This window comes from Lates calcarifer, linkage group LG12 (genome assembly GCF_001640805.2).
Source record: "Lates calcarifer isolate ASB-BC8 linkage group LG12, TLL_Latcal_v3, whole genome shotgun sequence".
Classification (NCBI taxonomy): Eukaryota; Metazoa; Chordata; class Actinopteri; family Centropomidae; genus Lates; species Lates calcarifer.
In genome coordinates, this window is record NC_066844.1 from 17109240 (window position 1) to 17130967 (window position 21728).

General features: G+C 39.6%; 2 protein-coding genes across 13 annotated transcripts in view; one reads left to right on the forward strand and one right to left on the reverse strand.

Moving 5' to 3' along the window:
- The window catches only part of kiaa1328 (KIAA1328 ortholog), a 78910-nt gene that overhangs the window by 13637 nt on the left and 43545 nt on the right, over nucleotides 1-21728 (forward strand). For 3 of the 4 annotated variants that reach the window (XM_018700196.2, XM_018700198.2, XM_018700197.2), the window contains exon 12: nucleotides 44-1533. The exons of the other annotated variant lie outside the window; for it this stretch is intronic. In XM_018700196.2, the coding sequence (XP_018555712.1) occupies nucleotides 44-272 (229 nt within the window). In that variant the 3' untranslated portion in view covers nucleotides 273-1533. Of the gene's footprint in view, nucleotides 1-43; nucleotides 1534-21728 lie in introns of those variants that run through there. 4 annotated transcript variants of the gene reach the window in all.
- celf4 (CUGBP, Elav-like family member 4) overlaps nucleotides 2213-21728 on the reverse strand; it is an 86582-nt gene continuing 67066 nt past the window's right edge. The window contains exons 4-14 of one of the 9 annotated variants that reach the window (XM_018700202.2): nucleotides 17426-17551; nucleotides 16367-16446; nucleotides 15912-16052; nucleotides 15382-15520; nucleotides 14062-14214; nucleotides 13510-13620; nucleotides 11440-11502; nucleotides 10938-11018; nucleotides 9270-9413; nucleotides 8001-8194; nucleotides 2213-5788 (exon numbers count right to left, since the gene is read on the reverse strand). In XM_018700202.2, the coding sequence (XP_018555718.1) occupies nucleotides 8067-8194; nucleotides 9270-9413; nucleotides 10938-11018; nucleotides 11440-11502; nucleotides 13510-13620; nucleotides 14062-14214; nucleotides 15382-15520; nucleotides 15912-16052; nucleotides 16367-16446; nucleotides 17426-17551 (1166 nt within the window). In that variant the 3' untranslated portion in view covers nucleotides 2213-5788; nucleotides 8001-8066. Of the gene's footprint in view, nucleotides 5789-8000; nucleotides 8195-9269; nucleotides 9414-10937; nucleotides 11019-11439; nucleotides 11503-13509; nucleotides 13621-14061; nucleotides 14215-15381; nucleotides 15521-15911; nucleotides 16053-16366; nucleotides 16447-17425; nucleotides 17555-21728 lie in introns of all 9 variants that reach the window. The other 8 variants (XM_018700201.2, XM_018700203.2, XM_018700200.2 and 5 more) reach the window with 8 other exon arrangements.

The window sequence follows — 21728 nt, forward strand, 5'->3', positions numbered from 1 at the left end:
ATCAAGCAACAAGAACCTTTCAAAGTTTTACTTGTTTTTTCAGGTTGGACTTTTCTGTGGTTGAGTTATTGGATATCTTTAGTCCTGTCTCTGCCCCTGAGCAAAGCAAGCTGTCCACTCGAAAGACCAAAACGACACAACGTAGGCTGGCCCTCGCCACCCCCAAACCGGTGGGCAGGACCCTGCTTACCCCTGCTAGGTTTTATCCTCAAAGTACCCAGCAAGACCTGGAGGAAAGCCAAATACTGGAGGATATTTTCTTCATTTGCTGACAAAGGAGAAAATGAGGAGCTGGAAAAACAAAGAATCCAGTTGCTTGATGTTCACCTGTTTGGTCTTAACTTTTCTCTTTTTTGTCATTCATTTAATTTTCTATTTTCTATTGACATTCTAACTCAGAATGATCATGATTTTGTAGATTTAGCTCTTGTTATTCACTCATTTTTAATGCAATAAACGATTATTTATTCAGAATTGGGTATACTTCCAGTTTGTATCTTCTGCTGCCACTTCAGGAAAACTGTTTACCACTGAGCTATGTTGTCTGTCTTTGAAGACCTTGACGGCATAAATGCTAAATGAACCGCATGATACACAGTTGTACATTGTGAAGCCGACTCAAATGTGTTATCCATGAATTGTTGATGACACATATCACCTTCAAATTGGGGACAATTTTGCTAGTTGTCTCAATAAAAATAATAAAATACAGTAAAATGTGGGTGATCTTGTATTGGTAAGTTACTATCAGTAATTAGGACACAACACAGGACACTTTATTCTAGACTGTGCTTTATTATTGGGCTAAGCTGAGACGCATCATTCATTTAAAATTACAAAAAAAGAGTCCAGGGGACCAGAGAATGGTGCAGTCTGGAGAGACAGGGGCGGGAGCCTAAAGCGCACTGCCCAATCAGAAGCTTAGCTCATCAGGAACCTGGCAAAGCTTAATAAGCAACATTCATTTCCCCACCCTCCATATGTGCTGAAATTGGGAAACAGATTTCCAGAATACTTTGAAAACCATATGAAGTAAAATGTGATTCTAGCAACTACTGAGCTTTAGAAATAAAACCACTGATAACAGCACTGAAAAAATGATAGCAACTCAATTTCCTTTTTCTTTTCTTGATGAGATAGTGCAGTTTTCATTGAATTTTGCTCTTAGTAGAACACATCAGTTGAACAAGATCAGAGCTCTGTCAAAAAATACAAAGCAGGATGGGGAAAATAGGAGGAGGGGTCTAAAGTTTTAAAAACCATAACTGGCCTTTTAAGCAAGTAGTTAATCAGGGCTTAACAACAAATCAGACATTAGCTCATTACAAATTAGCAGCAATTTATAGTGACCTCAAGGCATAAGTTTCGTTGAATACATATCTGATTGAGCAGTTGGTTTTAGAGGGGATGTTTTTGTTAAAAGGTTTGATTATGGAGGCAAATGGTACTCAAAACCAAAAGAGGAACCTTCTAATTCGCATCTTTTTTTTTTTTTAACAATCTTTTAACAAAGCTAACTTTTTTTTTTTTTTTAGAAGAGAACAATATGAATTAATAATTACAAATATACATAAGGCTTTAGTATTGTACTGCATTGTTTTGAATAGTTTATCAGAAACAGAAAAATGTGAAATCAGTCTTTGAAGTTGTTGAAATCAGAGTTTGCCAAGACTTAAACTGTAATATGTGATGTAGCGATACCAAGCAACACTTAGAAGCAAACAGTGGAAATAATAGAGCTCAGATCTTGAGTCAAAAACAGCACAAATAATAAATGAATACATAAACACAAATAAATAAATAAATAAATAAATAAGCACATAAATAAATGATTCAAATCTGTCTTTGACATCACTTGGTCAATAGGAGCGTTTTTTTTTCTCCGTCATCAAAGAAGTGCTGAAGGCATGGTCCTGCACACAGGAACAATGATCATCTGTGGACCACAACAGTGGTCCATGCATGTTATATAAAAACTATTTGGTCACGTACCAACTCATAGAAAAATAATGCCATGAAAGCATGCATATCATCTCAGACATGACTTATAAATAAATATCTAAACAAATAGATAAATGAATAGAACCCATCAAAGTATTTTTTTTTTTTACAAAATAGGTCAATGTGTGTCTAAGCTCTAACTGAGGTCAATGCTCTCCCTGACTGTATTCTGGATAAATGCCTTGGTCAGGTCCTACAGTTTGTACCGTATCCTAGCGACTATTTTTTCTTTTTTTTTTTTGTACCTGGTTTTAATGAGCATTATCATGTTTTCATTCATATATTTTTTTTTAAAGTATTTAAAGTACTTTATCCAGTCCTTGTAGATAGAAGTAAAAGTCCTATAAAATATGCAAACCTATGTACAGAGGAAAACAGAGCAAAAAAAGAAACAATTTACAGTATATTCATCGGTTTATGTATATATTTATATATATATATTTATATTCAAACTTCTGCTCTGTTCCTTGTTTTTGAACCACTATACTTTGTTTTACTTTTCTCATGTAAACTTGCAGCTTAAGGTTGGAGCAAATGAAGATGAGGTGCTTGACATTCTAGTTCCCATGGTCGTTCTGCTTCCCCTTTCTTATTTTCACTCGACATGGAAACATGGGCTCGCTTTGTGAAAGACATGAGTGATTGCTCAAACAAACCATTAGAAAAGCACAGACCATGTCGACACCTTTTTCAATTTTCTCACAGCAGCGAGGGTAAGGGTGGATTGGGGTGGGGGGGCAGTCAAAGAGGGCACACAGTGTGGCGATCGGGGACACCAGACATATGACATTTAGCTACAGTTATTGTTAGCTCAAAGACAGCGCAGGTGGATGTACAAGACGTTTTGTACTGACCCACCATGGGTACTGTCAGACCAAAATAAAAAAAAAAGAAAAAGAAATGATCGTGATGGTCATCTGGCTTGCAGTATATGCCATGCTCAGGGCATTGTTATGTGGCACACACAAACAGGAGACATCCTGGGAATGCGATTGTGGCATCTTTTTAGCCTCAGTGGATTTGGAAGGTAAATGTTAAATTATGCAATCTGCTAAAAAGGTTAGACACAGACACTAGGGAAATGGCATAATGAGCAGTTTACAGCAAAACTAGTAACAGCACCCAACAGGAAGCATTGTCTTCCAAAGTGTCATATAGCCTTATAAATATTCATATATATAAATATTCATTGAGTAATCTCCACCAGCTGAATATGTGTTGAACGCAGGGTCCAATAAATCCAAGTCTGTTGACCTTTTGCAGGTATGTAGTAGGTGTTCATACCATTTTTGTAGACTATTATGAGAAACTGTACGCTAAAGCAATATGAAACCAGCCTCTGTGATACAGCAGTTGTAATGGATAAATGGCTTTTCACACTTATTGCTTCATTCTACAGTTTCATTATGCTTTTATGTTTATATTTAATTGTATGAGGACGGATAGCATAAGGCAATATAACATCTTCTAAAGGATATGCTTCATGTCAAGTATTACCAGCAGAGATCCACACATTAACGGCTGGATGGGAAAGTACATAAAACCTTCTCCCTTATTCTGCTCAGTGGGAAGCCAGCTCTCTAATTATAACATATTCATCAGTATTACATCACCTTCATAACCATTAAAACCTAATGTCATGTTCAGTAAGCTCAGTCACTTCTCTTATCAAGCCATGTCAGTTGCAAATCCTGAACTTTACCCTAGTTTTTGACTCCAGCCAGTGGAACGTAGTCACAGGTGCCCTGCACACAGCTTTGATAGTTAGTACCTGTGCTAACAGGTTACCTAATGCCCGCTTTTATCTGACGTGTAATCGCATGAGTCTACATTAGTCCTAAATGCAGTTTTTTTTTCTCCAAAGACAATGAAGGACCGACAGTGGTCGGACAGTTTGTTATATTGGACATGCACTGAAGCTCTCTACACGGCTGAGAAATGATATGGATCTGGCTGTAGTTTTGACATCATAATAGCGCGTTGGCTGCTTGCAGTAGTGTGTGTTTAGTTCATTTTTTTTCTTTGTTTTCTGAGAGCACAGTGCTTGATGGCAGATTCTGCAGGTGACAAGGCACACCTTGACATGGTGACAGCCCATACGCTACATGCACTTTACCGAATGCAAAAGAGAGCAAGGGTTGTGAGACGTATTCATTTTGGTTCAAGTTTCAAAGAGAAGTTTGTGTGTGTGTGAGAGCATGTGTGTGTGTGTCTGTGTTTGTATGTGTGTGTGTAAGCTCAAAAGATATGTTTGGAATAGAGTCGAAGATAATTGTCCTTTTCCTCTAAAATCATTTAGCCTGATTCTCTTAAAGCCTGCTACTTAGATGTGGCTTTTTGCATTTTCAGATAATATTTACACCATATGTGTATTCTCACACATGTATCTTTTAGCAATATATTGTGTGTCAGCATATAGGTAATCAGAGATAGGAATGCCTGCAGTTTTGGGAGCTGCCAGATTTGCGATTCTTCCCAAGCAGAGCAATGTTTCAAACTCCAGCTAAAATCTACAAAAAATTACAGCTCAACATAGTCAGTAGCCGTTCTATATACAGACACACATATATAAAATATGTGCATATAAATACATATATTTGTTTGTGATTAATATCTATTTATCCATATATACTGTATATATGAATACATTTGCTTGAATGCTTGTTATACATATATATGTACTGCAAATATAAACAAGTTCATATATTTCAAACGTTTCTGATGTTATTCTATCTATGAGGTTAGGATGTCAAGTTAAAAAAGATAAGGCTGTGATACGGAGCAGCCCCTCCCATGCACTCGCCATCCCTCCCAAGACAAAATGAGAAGAGAAAAAAATAAACATTTTGAGTAATTGTAAACTAGCGAAGTGAGAGACCCCATTTGGTCATCTGAAATAGTTTTGCCTGTATTCAAAAAGCATATCAGCAATATATATGTATATATACATGTGTTGTATATATCCGAAATGTACACTTCTTTTAAGTGCAACTCCTCAACCAGTTAACACTGACTGAAAGAGATGCAGTGGTCCGAGTATATTAGAGCTACAAGTCCTCAGCAATAAAAATGTTTGGTCTTTTGGTCCCTAAAACAACTAAGGAATGACAGGTAAGACTCCCTGGAGACCGTTGCTATGGCTCTCCTTGGCAACGGTATCCCCTGGAAACGGACAGGCACTCCGAGCTAAAGATGGCCATCCCAAATCGAAGCCAATTTGTGTCCTGAAAATATCACATTCCCTACTTATGTTTCTCTGGGAATTTGTCCCTTCTTGTTTCAAGCCTTATAAATTGGTCTTCAAAAGTCAATCGCCCCAAACTCAAACCATCTTACAGAAAGATCTCCTACGGCAATCCTCTATTCAGTTTTTAAAAAGTTTGTTTTGTTCTTGTTGGACTTTTGACATCCATATTCCCTTTAAAGAGTTCAGTTCGGTTGGTCATTGTAAGTAGGTTTGATATAGTTTCTTTTACTTTTTTTCCCTCATTGTTCAAGTAAAAGTTTTTTTTTTGTGGTCCAGAAAAGGTAGCTGTCATTCAAGCAGGGTTTTGTGGGGAAAGAGGTGTGTATATGTGTGCAGAAGAAAAAGGTCCTGGGGCTAACCAGGCTGGTACAAAATCTCTCTGAGTTCCAAAGTTTCAGTACATCCAAAGGAGGTGTCCTTGACTTGGTCTTCGCTCTCTCTCTCTCCTCTGTTTCTGAAGCAGCCTCAGTGGTCCAGATGTTGAGTTTGCACTCAGTGGCGGGTAGCAAGTAGTCAACATATGATTCAGCTCAACAAAACCTGGAAAGCACAAAAGAATTAGGGGTGATTTGAGTGAAGTAATATGAAAATGAAGGTCTTTCATGCACAAGTAGGTGCTGTAAAGCATAGGACTTAAGGAGGCTGAACATTTTTAGCCATGTTAGTGATAGACATTCATGGTCCCCAGAGAATGAATCCATCTGAATTTGGGGTTCCCACAACTTTTTCTTTAGTGTTACCATGAGGTTTACAATTTTAATTTTTAATCAAACGTCAAACTACTCTTGGATACATTTACATTAAATAAATAAATACAGATATTCCAGAAGATGAATCTTAATGACTCATATAAACCCCTAACCATTGATCCACCACTGCTACCAGGTTAAAGGTATCATATATTTAATGAGCTCTCTAAACGGCTAAATGGATAGATAGGGACAGAATTTTATACAGACATTCATGCCTCCCAGAGGATGAATCCTAATGACTTCAATGATCCTATGACTTTTCCTTTAGTGTCACAACATTTGTCATTTTAAATGAAATGTTGCAAAAACTATTGGATAGTAATGAAATTTGGTGCACACGTTTATGTCCCCCTTACTACTTTGGTTTATGTCCAAATAACTGCAAAACTAAAAACATCACCATCAGCTTCAGGTGTACTTTGTTTTGTGCAAGTCATGGCTGGACATTCTAAGTCCTGTTAGTTTGTAGTTTTTTCCTTATCATTCCTTCTATCCTCCTTTACGATTGATACTCATTATATTTACATGCTGTTGGGGGAGTGCAGTATACTTACATACGTAGACCTGCCTCTCTAAAGCATCTTAGCCATTAAGTTCTGGCATGGATAAACAAAGATCACTTTGCTGAGACAAAACAAAGCAAAAACTGTGTTCATCCTGCAGTGGATTCATTTAGCTCCCTGGCAGTGACACAGTTGTAATATCCTATGTGATAAAAGAATTAAATGTTGTTTTTTTTTTAAAATCCAAATTAAACAGTTTAATCCTGTGTTTGAAATGATGAAGGGATTTTAATCAAGGCACCTTAACCCCTCTGTGTCAGTAGAAGTTAAGCAGCACACAAGTCTGCTGTCTGAACCTGGACCTCTCTCTGATAACTCATTAATAGTGCATTATTACTATATTTGGATACAATTATAGCAAAACTGTGAATGTGACTGCAAAAATGGCAGTATGCTTGTTTATCAATTGCAATTTCAAACATTGTAATCACTATCAATCTCAGGCAAGAAGAAGAGAAAATCAAAAAGATGCTTTCTCTGACATTATGTTGAAAATGTTTTGATATATCAAAAGCAGTGGTGTCACATACTTTGTGACACATTCATATGAGATTGCACTATTCTTCCTGCAGTGATTTGCCTTAGGACACTGTCTGGTATGGTTCAGTTAGTTTGTGAGCGGGTGATAAGTTGCCCTTGAATGAAGTCATCAGTGGTGAATGAACGACACAGCCTAAACTCTCCATCACACAGATGAAGGGAGGAGACAAAGAGGAACGGCACAATTACCCGCCTGAGGGGTAATAAATGCCTCTCCCTAGGAAGCAATTCCTTCCCTGTGCAACACACTGAACCACTTACCAATTATCTTTTACCTACAGGGTAACATACAGGGTCACTTACTGTAAAGCTGTTCTACAAATAGAGGAGGCTACATGTGAGTAAATGCTATGGACCTTTGTTTGGTTGAACCAGCCATTAACACTGACAGTAAAGACATCTATCCAGTTTTGGTATTGGATACATAAAGAACTTATAATATAGTATAAGTTATCAAACTTGAGATTACTGAAAAATCTTTTTTATGTTGTCTGCCCTTTTTCTTCCTGTATTTGTAGGATTTGTCTTACGTGGGTGTTGCTTCCATTGAGATAACTGGTACCAGTTAGCAGAACACTACAGTAAATCTTATATAATAATGAGTCATAGTGACGTGGGTGGAATTAACATTTACAAATGCAGGGGGTAAAACTTCATCACTATTCTTTACAAGCACTTTGCAGATGATCAGCTAGTTATTAGGCAGCTGCAAATGTTTTATGACATTTATAAAAGGTTACTGAAACCACATCAGGCAGTGCCATAAGTGGGCTTGCCATTTGAGCATTTGTCAATATAATATTGCATTTGTTGTGCATGCGTCGGCTCAGTTAATCACCTATCAAACGAAAGCAACAACAAACATTATTTCCACGTGAGTCGAGCTTGGCGTCTGACCTGTCTTTCCCTGTGTGCGACGGCTGCCCCGGCCACCAGGATGGTGGCGGCTGGCTGGGGCGGGGGCTAATAAGGGCGGTTGGCGTCCTTTGGCCTCTTAAGCTGCACCTTGAGCCTTTTCATGCCGATCTGGAAGCCGTTCATTGACTGGATGGCAGCTTGGGCGCTACCCGGGTTGTCGAAGCTCACAAACCCTGGGGGAAAGGCCAAAAAAAGAGAGAGAGGAAGAGGGATAAGGTTAGATGAAGAGGCAAAGGACAGTTTGGGGGTTACAAAAGAATGGATAATGAGGATGATATTCAATAAGATGAAGCAGTCTTTGACATCAATTATAAAACTTTACATAAAACTATAGACAGTTAACATCAAATGTTTCTATAAACAACATAATCATAACAAATACAGTGTACATATTTCTCTATGACAACAATAACACAATAGGATCACAATAAAAAAACAGAGCAGCATGCAGCCAGAATCACAACATGAAGTCTGTAATGGGATTTTAAAACCAAAACCATCAACACGATTGTGCTGTTTTTGAGTTTCGGTTTTTAACTTCCACTTGGAAGTGAAAAAGCATCAAATTAAAACCTGCATCTCAAAAATTGCAGCATGAATAATACAACATTAATGTTGTGTCATATTAATGAGCAAAAGCTACTTTGTAAATGGGTTGCACCTGACGGACTCTCCATTAAATATTCTCCACAATCCATTTATAATTTGCCGCATAATTATACGTTCGGCTAAATTGTGCTGTCAGTGGCATAAAGTGAGACAGCAGTTCTTTATCTCCTGCATTTTTGGCATGCTCTGCCTTTGCTTACAGTAAGTTAGAGACAAAGGTAGAGATTAAGAGTCAGAGTTTGTATCATCTGTCATGAGGAGCACATTGTCAATTTAACACTGCAAATATGACATTAAAACAGATTCATTTCTCCTCATCATGACCATCATGGCTATCGCTGAAATATTTATCAAAATAAGAAATTATTCAGAGCTTCAAAAGAAAACAGCCTTAATGATTAAAGAGAAATCCAGACACACTCATTCTCCATTCTTTTTAGTAACAACCAGCTTTTGCACAACTGTAGAGAAATTCTCCACCGTTTTGTTTTCATTTTTTTCTAAAGGAGGGGTGTTGAGAAGTTAGGAAGGAGGGGTGGGGGGTGGGGGGGGGTGACTGCAGTAAAGAAGGTGATTAGTAAAAAAGAATAATCAGAATAAATAACCAATAATCTTTTGGTTTTGTTCATTTTTACCCACCAAAGCATTTACTTTGGTTTGTCGCCCGATCCACAAACACTTTGGAGGAGATGACATTACCGAAAGGCAGGAACATCTGCATCAGCTCTCCATCCCCAAACTCCTGAGGGAGGTGGTAGATGAACAGGTTGCAACCCTCTGGTCCTGCACATGGAAACACAGAGACAGAGAGAGAGGAAGAGAGAGAGGGAAACGGAGTGATGGGAAGAGAAAAAAAAAAAGACAAAGGGCAAAGGTCAGAGAAAGAGAGACAAAGAGAAAGGGACGTGTAAAAAGTTGACCCGCCGCAGGAGGGGAAAGAAAACACTGACGGCAGAGAGTTACAAAAGAAAGAGGATAGAAAATTGTTGGTGTTCTTCTTACTGGTTATAAGTGGTTGGAAAAACATGTCAGAAACTTTCATACACCATGGACCAGTCTGAACATTTAAACATTTGAGCAACCCAGGCTAGAAATTAAACAACTAATTGATTAATAGAAAATTAATCTGCAACTGTTTTCCTTCTGCTTCTTGCTTCTCAGTTGTTTAGATTTTGTTCTCTTGGCTGGACAACATTAGACATTTAAAAAAGTCACATTGGGCTTTAAGGAAGTTTGATGTAGATGATGTATGTTTTACAGTTTCTTGATTAAGCAGGGGCCTTTTTCCACAAACTTTGCAACTTGAGTTCATCTCTCCTTCTGTTTAAGTTAATCAAAAGAAACACCACACTTGCATCTCATACATGAGCGTACAACAACCCTGTCAGACACACAAATGTATCTACAATTTGTCAGTGAGGCCACACATTAGTAATTTTTTGAGTGTTATATCAAAGAAGGAGATTAAGATTTGAAACCAAGTTTTCTGGGGCCTTACAATACTTTGTACGCTGTCACCTGTATTTGCGTTATCCTCACCTTTCTTCAAATATATTTTTCCAAATATTAAGTCAAATCATGTTTGCTGCTGGAGCTGCACAAAACAGGAAAGCGCAGAGCACTTTATGTCAACAGGCAGTCAATAGTGGTCAGTAACCTTGGGTGCTTGGGTTGGTTAACAGTTTCAGCTTTCATGGAAAGCTCAGGTTTAGCACTCACAACTTTTCATTTGCCACTAATCGAATGACTAAATGCTTAAACTGTAGCCCCTGGGATGCCACAGCTGTTGAATGATTTGTATTATTTTTGTTTATTTTCCACAAGAGGGCAGTAAGGTCCCAAGCACGGGGTGTCCCATGCCTTGAGGTCACTGAGTTCATAAGTAGGTTTACAGCTCAGTTTCAAACACCCAGTAGTGTTCGTAAAGTTAGTTACCTTACAGCCGGCGAGGATATCCACCATGTCATACCTGGAATAACCTCTAAATATTATTTTTCTCTTTGTTTTATTGGACTGCTTTTAAAAAGATGAAAAATAAGAGTTCAGGCTATTTGGTCTTGTCTAATAAATCCAGACTGATATCATATTTTTGTGTTACTATACTGGATATTTTGCTTTTGACAGACTGACTCATCATGTCTGGAAACAAAGTGAGGACTGTGAATTGCCTGGATATTTTTAAACACGTCTGTTTATTCCCTGACTATATAAAAGATGAATAGAGAAGAAGTAAATATGAGTAAATGTGTGCAGCATATATGAATATTTAGGAGTGAACAATGTGCTGTGTGTGTGTGTTTGCGTTACCTTCTCGTTGCTGCTGAGGAATGATGGGTGGAGGGTGGGGGAAGGCTTGGCTGATCTGGCCGTATGCAGCGGGGTAGGCTGCTGAGACACACACACACACACACACAGTGCGGATCAGATAACAGTCTTGACTACACACACACATGCACTTGGATACATACAAACAATGTGATATATGCAGGGGCACAGCAGGCAATCGATCAGATAACAAACAATAGAGTCTACATGTTACACACACACCCCAACACACACACACACACATGCACACACACACTGAGCCCAGCAGAGAGAATAAACTGATGTAGTGAGACTGAAACACTTAATGTTACATGATCAAAATTCAAATTCAAACAAAGGCAAATCTTTATCTTCCTCCTTTCATTTCTCTCCCTTGTCTGCACGTTCACATTCTCTCTCTGTCTCACACACAAACACACACCTTTCCTCACATAAACGCACACACTCACACTGATCAGTGCTGCTGTGAGAGTGACAGACAGACCTGCATACTGCTGGACTCCTGTGTAAGCCTGCTGGAGAGGATCAGCTGCAGTGGGACTTTGAGCTGCTCCAACAGAGACACAGAGAGGAGGAGGAGGAGAGGAAGAAGAGGGAGGAGGTGGTGGTGGAGGGGAGCATGGATGGGTGGAGGTGTGTGTGTGGAGAGAGATGAGGCAGAGAGAGAGACGGATGGAGAATGTAGATGGGGGAGAGGGCACAGAGGAAGGCGAGAGTAATATATAACAAGGGTGAGAGGGAGGAAGGATGGAAGGAGAGGCGATGGAGGGAGGAACAGACAGGAGAAGAAAGCAGAAAGGTTAGAGAGCCGAACAACGTGGTGTCAACTCGCTTCGCTTTTAGTGTGTGAGGAGCTGATTTCTGAATCTCTCTCCCTCTTTTGCTGAATTAATGCATTTCAAAAGTAGCTCATTTCCCCAATAAAAAAGCAGAAAAGTAAAACTTTGAAGGACCACAGTTAAAAAAAGAACACAACACACGGCTCCACTATCACCACAGGAAAAGAAAAATGTCACAAACATGTACCTATTATACATAAATGCTATTAGGAAGAAATGTATTTATTTCTTTGACGATCTCCTGCAGTTAAACATGTAAAACAGGACAAGTACGATACACACTCACAACACTGGATGCACCTGTTGCTATCACTTTCACATGTAAGATAAAGTAAATTATTTAAAAATTACAGGTGAAAATTTCTCCCTCCAGTCTGAGCACACTGGTTAACTACCACAGATGCTGCGCCACACGTTATAACTGCCCACCTGTACACACAGTACATGCACATTAAGTACACCACGGAGAGAATACACACACACACACACGCACACCAATAAACCCCACTGTAACCGGAAACCAAAGAAATACTGATACACACCGGGGACTAACACCAACACTGAAAAAAACAGATCAGATAGCCGAGAAAGAAGGAGAAGTATGGGCTCAAATTGAAAAATGTAAAGCTTGTGAAGTCACATTCAGAAATAATTTTAAAGGTCTGCAATTGTGTGCCATTTTTTTCCTTCTCTTTTCAGCCTGTGAAAAAGTTTTGCATTGGCGATTGAGAGTTTGTGAATGCCTAGACGAGGGTGTAGGTTTGATTTCAGGAGTGGGAGGTGAAATAGATAAATAAATAAATACATACAGATTGTGCTTTCCAATAATGCTAGCATAATAAAAAATAAATGCTAATGCACTATCCTCTCTTAAAACCCTTTTTAGTTTCCTTTATAACCACCTACCTACTTTATGTCAGTGTTGTATTTGCTGCTGTCTTGTGTTTGCCTGCTTTCTAGCTTACCTGAAAAATGAAGCAATCATTGTCTTTTTCAGCCCTGAGTAGTAGATTTTAAATAGCCCTGACAACCTACACCTGTAAGATAGGGCAGCCGTATACAGTGGATAAACAGGCAGCAAAGCACTTGTTGTTGGCTAGTGCACAGTAATAACTGAACGTGACTCAGATGAGTGTATCCGCTCAGATCTTCCCACATCCGGATTTTGGCAGCTGTATGGTAAGGGAACAATGTTCTGAGCTGTTTTAGTTTGAAAATCAATCTGAAAGTATAAAAAGTGAAGGGAGCATCCCCGACCCCCAGTGGAAATTAGATCGTTGTGTGTAGAAAAGCTGTGTAGTTGTGGAAAACAAAAAATGTATTATATACAAATACAATTTGTTGACAAATTGTGTCAGCGGTGAGGTTACACAAAGATTCAAGGAAAAATAAATAGCCTGTCAACATCAGACTACAGATTCAAAGCAGAACTTCAATGTCACACTTAGAGTGTGTAGAGTGTGGCACTGTTTTCTGCTTTGAATCTAAACTCATTTTTTTTCTACAAGTACAAATCTTTCCTACACGTTCACAAACTTGAATTTCCTCAGGTTTACACCGACAGGAGCACAGGCTTTGAAATTATTCCTGAACATAACCTCACAAGCTCAAAATCTTTTTGACCCTTATTTGAGCCCATTGATAAGTGGGATGAGAGGTTGGGGGAGAGTGGGGGGAGGGAAGAGGATAGAGGGAGGAAGGGGGACGAGCGCTACCTTCAGAGAGAGAAGAGAGGAAGCAGCCACCCTGAACCCCAAAACAACTTCGCGGAGCCACGCCCAAGCCGTTTTTCTCCGAGTCCTCCCTAAAAACCACCTCCTGCAACACTGGGGAGACAAGAGTGTAAAGGAAAAAAAAAAAAAAGAAAAACAGATTTTTCTTCCACCTCTTCACAAACAGAACCAATGAGGTACTAGCCACGGCTCATGACACAAGCGCATACTGAGGCTCCAGCAGCCCATAAGCACCTTTGCCAAACACTCATCTCCTTGACATGCTCACTGACTGTGGGCTACGTTCGTCTGGCCTTGGCCTCCTGAACATGCTTCAAGGCTATTCACGCCTGTAAGCCAGCAGCATGCACACTTTCCCGTTACAGTGAATGTGTTTCTACAGGGATTCAAGCTTCATTTTCACAAAATCATGGTCTTAAATAACAAACAGTGCATTTATAATGTATACTGCATTATCTCTTTTTCATATTTTTTTCCTTATTTCTGAGAATTATTTTATGTTTGCGTGTGAGCCTTTGAATATCTCAGACTTACCAGGGTAATGGTGTATCCCGTTGGTGAAGACAGCCTCTGCGGGGGGCTGCCCGTTTGCCTGGGGGGGCGGCATGCCAGTAAAACCATTTACACTAATGGGGGAAGGGATGCTGGTCACTGTGGGGGCGCTGATGCCTGGAGGAGTGCTGCCACCTGCAGCCACGGGGCAGACGGGCAAAGACAGAGAGAGGAACAGTGAGCATTCCACTCTATATTTTCTAAGATATTATGGAGAAGTTTTACTCTGACTGGCCACATAGTAACTCTTGGAAATGTCAGAGGGGCCGGTCCAGTGGGTCGGTGAAGACACTAAATGTCAGGGCTGATTTCTTGTCCCAGTATGGCCCTTACTGTGACACAACAGCCATTAGATGCGAATCTTGGACATACTGTATAAGAATAGTGAATACTGAGTTGATGATATCAAATGGGCACCAATTATATATTTGTCTCAGATGATTGGATGTTATGCCACAGTCCGTTATGTTCATCTGCAACCCTTCAATGCATCTAGCAACATTTACACTATAGATTCTCTGTTAAAATATGCCCATTTAAATCTACTGCTCTTAGTTCCTTGCTACAGCAAAGGAACATACTGTTCCTTATACTATACACATTTTCTTCAGGGACTATTGTCTGATGCAGATGTACATTATGTTATAAGACTACAGTATGTGAACATCTGTACATTTGACAGAGCTCTGTCACTTGTAGTCAATAGGAGTGACATTCATACTACTGTTGGAATAGAAATGATCTGCTGAAATTTCTAATTCTCAGTGTTTAAACACAGTGGGTCCTGCTTTGTGCTCCACTGGGGTGATTCATAAAGTACACTGCGTTCCCTGTTGCCCTGTTGGTAAGCTAGGCTATTGTTGTTGTCTTTGCTAACACAAAATGGAGAACACTAGCGAGCTGTGCTGAACTGATACTCATGACACCATTTGAGAAATGTGAGAAAGCACTTTGTTTGGATTTGACACCAAAGATGGAAAAAATTGTTAAAAATTGTTATAATAACATTAACTTGGCACTCAGTGAGGCAGCAGAGAGACTCTGACTGAATGGAATAATGTTAATTCTGCAGCGTAGTTTAGGATTAGGCTATATGTGTTGTGTTGCCAGCTAACCTGAACATTTACTTTTTTAAATTTTTAGAAATGACTGTATTAGAGGCAGGAAAATGCATTTTGCAAATGTATATTACGCTTCAGAAAATACAACAACAATCTATTGTACATGCTCAGTATAATAGAAACCATCTCCATGGCACACAAACATACATAAAAAAGACGTTTGGTCTGTCACCAGTGTTACCTGACGTGGGGGTCAGCGGTGCTCCTGGGAGGCCATTGATGGTTGCCATGTGCTGCATCTGGGCAGCAGCAAAGGCTGCCATTGGACTGAGGTAGCCTCCCTGGCCTACAGATGCCATCAATGCTGCCTGCTGCTGCACCTGCACAGTGGAGGAGAGGGGGTTGTAAGGAGGGTTGAGAATAATGAAAGGACAGTGGAGAGAGATTTAGAGGTTGCTGAGTTAAGAAAGAAGGAAAAAAGTAAGGAGTGAGGGGATAAAGGGGAAGTGAGGTACAGCATAGAGGCAGGCAACAGAGGCTATTGTAATGCGATGCTATTACGTAATGTGTTTTTTTTTCTGAACCAATATTAATAAAGACATCTTACATCATATCCTAAGGAGATACAGGATGCCAAATTGGAGGGAGTTCATCTTTTTTGCTATTCCAGATTCATAAGCGAGCTAGGCTTGAGCACTTCCATTTAATCTCCGTGGTTCATTGAATGAATAACTGTGGATAAAAAAAAGATGGTTTTGCGGGGCGTCTTGCCTGAGCGTAGGCTCCGTAGGCTCCAAACTGCAGGGCCATAGGGTTGAAGATGCCCATCTGACCAGCCATCTGCTGCATGCGGCGGATGGTGCGCTCCTTATCCGTGTCGGCAAACTTTACCACCAGACTGGATGAGGCGCCCTGTGCACCCACCCATCCACCCACACACATATACACACGCACATGCGCACCAGGCAATACATGTTAGTGTGTATTGATGAGACACATGACATAAGCTTGTATCTGATGTAGTTGGTGCCCGTTGCTCCGAAATAGTTAGGATGGGTCATACGCGATGACCAATTGCAGCAACAAATTTCCTCACTGGGCTTAATAAAGTATAACTTAACTTTACTCTAAGAAGGTAATTAGGTGCTATGTGACTCATCTCGCTATGTGAGTCACCTCTCTCATATAAACCTACATGTTCACACACACAGTTATGATGTACTCACAGGCATTGTCTGGCTGCCGTGTAGTGCACTGATGGCTGCCTGAGCTTCAGCATGAGAGGAGTATTTTACAAATGCACAGCCTAAAAAGAAAGAGAGAGAGACAGAGAGGGGGGGGGATGAGTAAGGACAAAAAAGTAGACAGTGAGAACAAAAGAGAAAAGTTTGCAGAAAGGAAAATCATACAGAATCACAGCAAAACACTGCCAGTAACAAGACAAAAGTGAAAAGTTTTCCTGTTTTTTTTTTTCATCCTGGTTAAGTTTCCTGCAGCACTACAGCAACAAACACTTAGTAAACAAAGCCCTCTTTGCTGAGCAGGGTTGCATCAGTGTTGATCAAAACTCAATAATCGGGCTAAACATGGCTCTCTGACACCATTAACAACTTTGGGATCCTCTGATGGGGCTTAAAATGCCACAGCGTTCTGGTGTCGCTTACTATTGACAAGCCCTGTTGATGAATTTGAATGATCAAGTTCCCAGTAATTATTGAGCTAAAGCCCACTTAGCCGAGTAAGCTGGCTGATGAGGCCTTGTTAATGGAGCTTCACGAAGGAATCAGAATGATCAAGCCCACTGTAATCATCGGGCTTAGTTATCATCGGGCCACATTGATTGGCTGCTAAGCCCACTGATGAACTTCATGCAGTGAACTTGTGTAGCACTCTGACAACATTTTTAAAGGACATTTTTCTGGCATGACATGAAGCCAGATGGTTAATAAGGAGGTTGACTTCATTTCTTTTTTGCTCGTTATCAGAGCCTTGTAGGTTGACTCATGAGGTTAATGGGGTTCATCTGTAAAGAGTTGGTGGTTTGTATCTCTCATCCCAGTGGGCAAAGCTTTCTGATGGCATTTACTGTTCTGAAATTTACAGAATCTACAGTATTCTTATGTAACCACTCCTCTGATGATGGTGAAATAGCCTTGACATCACTCTGCGTGGAGTGTTTAAAGAGAACTTTGCAAAGTCACCAAGTTTGAAAGGCCAAATCATTTCTGTGCAGTAGCCTGTGAAAAAGTCTGATGGCTCAAAGTCATAAACAGCTATAAACTCACCTTTGCTGTTTCCGTCGGGACCTCTGAGGATGGTGCATTCCTCGATGCTGCCGAAGGACTCGAAAAGGCGCCGCACATCATCTTCTGACTGTTGCTTGTTGAGCATGCCCACAAAGAGCTTTCTGTCTTCTAAAAGGAAAAGGAATAGGTCACAATCAGAGGATCAGAGATGCATTTTGATATTCTACATAAAGACACGCCATCTTCACTGAAACAACAGAGACTTGCTCAGCCCTAACATACAAAAAACATCTGGGAGAAGTTTTGCGATCATACATAAATGTGTAGTTGCAGCATTTATTCATGCTACCAATAAACCTGTAGGTTTCATTAAAGCAGCACTCATCTGCCCCCCCCCCCAAAAAAAAATATCAGGCTCTGTAGCTGCTACATACTCCACTATTTTCATCAACCAGTCATTAACTTTCTCTGTCTGCTGGGTGGGTAGAAAACAATTGGTTTATCAAAACTTTTTTTTAACACTAAAACACTGAAAAGCTAAGAGGGAGGTGTAGAGTTGGGTGATAATTTTCTGTCAGCTTGCAAGTTCAAGTGACCCCTTTTATATTACACACACAAAAAAAAAATTGTGCCGCTTTAATGTATTTATGGCTTAAGGTCATTGTCCATAACAAATGACTGACATATACAGGTATTTGTAATACATACGGCTTCTACATGTATGATTTGAAATTTGTTAAATTTGTTAACATTAAATAATAATGACACTAATGTTGCAGTGCTCACTCATATTCAGAGATACATCTGTGGCACAATACAATTTTAAATGGAGTAGCTTGTGAAAGATGTAAAAGATGTATTTGCTGGTATATATTTTATTTAAAATTAGACTTAGTTACAAAGCAGTTTCTGTATATCAGGTTTGTAATTTATTTAAAAAATGCATCCACCTGTTTTTCACTGTTTCCATTACAATATTGAAGTGGAAGATTAGTTTGTGATTAAGGCAACCAAAACGATTCTTCTGTGCAGTCCCTGTCCTTGGGGAATGCAGTTGGCACAATGCCCTCAGCAGGAGTTCTTGTCACAGATGCTCTCGATACAGCATGGCAAAGTTTGCCTAATGGCAGTGACACAGTGTTCACTCACGTCACATTAAGTAGTCGACCAGTAAATGCCAGCATGTTCGTATATCCTAACCAAGCTGCCTGCATCCCTGTTAGATAATAGACTTAATATGATACTCTACTCTTACAGTGAGTAAATATTGTGGTTTTTCCACTATTTCAGGACTTCGTCTATATCATCTTGCTCCACAACCATCTCAGCTATCTGCCTGTAATAATGCTGTGCCAAAAAACAAGCAGCATGAGGCAATTCTCTTCCCATTTCAGGCCCTGCTTTAACACTGTAAGTCAATAATGTACTTTTTGTGCCAAACTGTACACAGGGCCGAGGAAATGAAAAGAGGCTAATGTCTCTGCTCATTTATTTAAGATAGTCAGCCACACCTGTAATTTCACACTTTTCACAGTCTTTGTACACAGTAATAAGCGATGGTAGGAGTATGATCTTAATAAGTGAAAAACCGTCTAGATGATTTTCACAACATGTCATACTACTACAACTGTAATACATCCACACAAGAGAAGAATGAAATACTCCCACTGTTGAATTTTATAAATGATAATATGCTAAAGGTAAATTTCTTATTGTCTGAAGTCTTATTTTCCAATTTTCTTTTATTGTATTTTGTATTCACATAGATGTGAATACATCATGTGCGGGGAGACAATGTCCAATCCACAATATCCTGGCAACTGTTTCAGCAGACATGAATTGACATGACATGACAGAAACTAACAATGACATGTGTGACAGTGCATGGGCCTGACTTGTCATTTAAAACTGTTACCTATAGATAAGGAATTGTGGCTGTCACAGGTATTAGACAAGACAGATGCGTTGGTGTGCCTGTCCTCAGGTCGAGACGTAATTAAACATTTTTGATTGAACTCAAAGTAAAGTTCCACAGTCTTTCCAGGGGCCTTCGTTTAAATGGAGCAACACATTTGTTAATGTGATTATTATTAAATGTGCACTGCAGACAGGATACTAGTGCCTGTTGCACAATAATGAGACAGCAAGTTTAACTGTGAAACAAATAAATTAGGTAAAAATAAATATATTAGAACAGAAGCAACAAGTAATATGCATAAGTCAGAGGTTATTCCAGTGGACAGCTAACAAAGGCATGACAACTGGAAGGCAACGATAAACCATTTTCACAATAAAATGCCCCATAAATAATGAACATGTTTTCATTGGCCATATTATCAAGTCACACAGCACCAGTTTGATGCATTTATTAGTCTGTTCTTCATTTATGAAAACATAGCAAACACCTCTTTGCACATAAAATTGACATTTCAAAACATTTGGTGAAAAGTCTCTCGAAAAGCACCAGATAACCTCAACCAAATTTATTTTTTGCCAATTTTCCACTAACTTTTATGCTGTCAAGAAGAATTGGAGGATGGCATAATCAGATACAAATTCTGTCTGGGCTTAAATAAAGCATAGGCAGACTGAGGTCGAGCACTGGTTCATTAGTGTCAGCACACGACAGCATGATTGAGTCCCCGAATGAGCATTTGAGGGGAACGGTGAGGCAGACGGTTGAAGTGTGTTAGTGCACAACAGCGGCAGATGTGTCAGCGTGCAGGGCCGTCTGTTTTTACGTTACACAGAAATCTGAGCTTTGTGGAAATGGATGTATATGTTCGGAAATTAATGAGCCTCGGTGCAATTGCCTCTGAATGCGCTCTGCAAATTAACGTGTGTATAGATGTGGGTAAGTGTGTGTGTGTGTGTGTGTGCGTGTGTGTGCGGCGTGCATGCATGCTTAGGGTCCGTTCCCCCGCTGCCTGTGCCTGACAGGGTGTCCTTGCCGAGTCAACAAGACTAATCTGCGCTCTGGCCTTGCACTGAGGGGGTATGGGGTGGGGTGGTGGGGTGTTTACAAGAGTGGAGCGCACATCAGGGGTGGAGGACACACACATATGCACTTGCACGCTCACACACACACACACACACACACACACGACACACACACACACACACACACACACACATCTTGAAATGTTCACCCCCCCAATCTTCTCACACACACACACATTCATGGTATACACCTCATTGGTGGCCAAAGTCTACAGTTCCCCAGGGAAGACACCAATAAACATTACATCTTTCTTTGGGAAATGACTGTTAACACACACACACACACACACACACTCATATTCAGCTAGAGAGCAAATCAATATACACCACAGTCTCAACAACGATGTAAAGCGCTCTCTCTCTCTCTATCTTTCTATCTCTCTCTCTCTCTCTCTCATACACAGACAGCATATGACAATGCCTCTCCCTGATTTCCCTCTCCTGTAATATTTAGTAGGCAGCAGTGTTAGCAAGAATCATAAAAAGTATTACTTTCAAATTTCATTATCTCTTATCTTTTGCTGCACTTTTAATAGTAGTAGTCATTTTCATTATAACTTTATCAATTGCACTTTTAACAGTATTCCTTGCTCCTATCATCATCAATTAGACAGTGATGAAATGTACATTTACCCAAGTACTATACTTGAGTAAAGTCTTGGGGTACCTGTACTATGCATGAGCATTTCCATTTTATGCTGCTTTATACTTCTAGTCTACTACATTTTACAAGGGAAATATTGTGATTTTTACTCCTACTCCACATATATTATACATATATAGTTATTAGTTACATTTCAGATTAAGATTTTATATTTAAAAACGTGAAATAAGTCAGTGTTGTATTTCTTTAAATACTGTGTCTTTTTGATTTGGGGTCCTTCAAAAAACGCAATGCCTTGTTGGGGTCCCTTGCCATGTTTGTGTTGGTAGCTGTATTCCATTAAACCTCTCAGATGGCTTCATTAAATCACTGTTCAAGGCCCAAAGACGTCAAGCTATAAATTATTTCACATGAAAAGGAAGAGATTAAATTAAAAAGAGCAAATATAATTTTGCTTTTTCTTCTTTCCTTACCTCATTAGTCATCATCTTTCTGACCGCTTTAATGCTGTGCTTTTGCTAGTAGGATTTTGAATGTAGGACTGTTACTTGTGCTTGCATTCTTTTAGTGTTGTGCTAGAACTCTTACTGAATTAAAAGATCTGACTTCTTCTTCCACCCCTGAAATTAGAAATGTAAGACATTGGCAATATAATGCCTGCCTTTTGCTTTAATGCCTGAAAAAAAATCTAAGGGACAAAGAAGGGCAAAGAAATAGACACAGGAATAATCTTGGAAT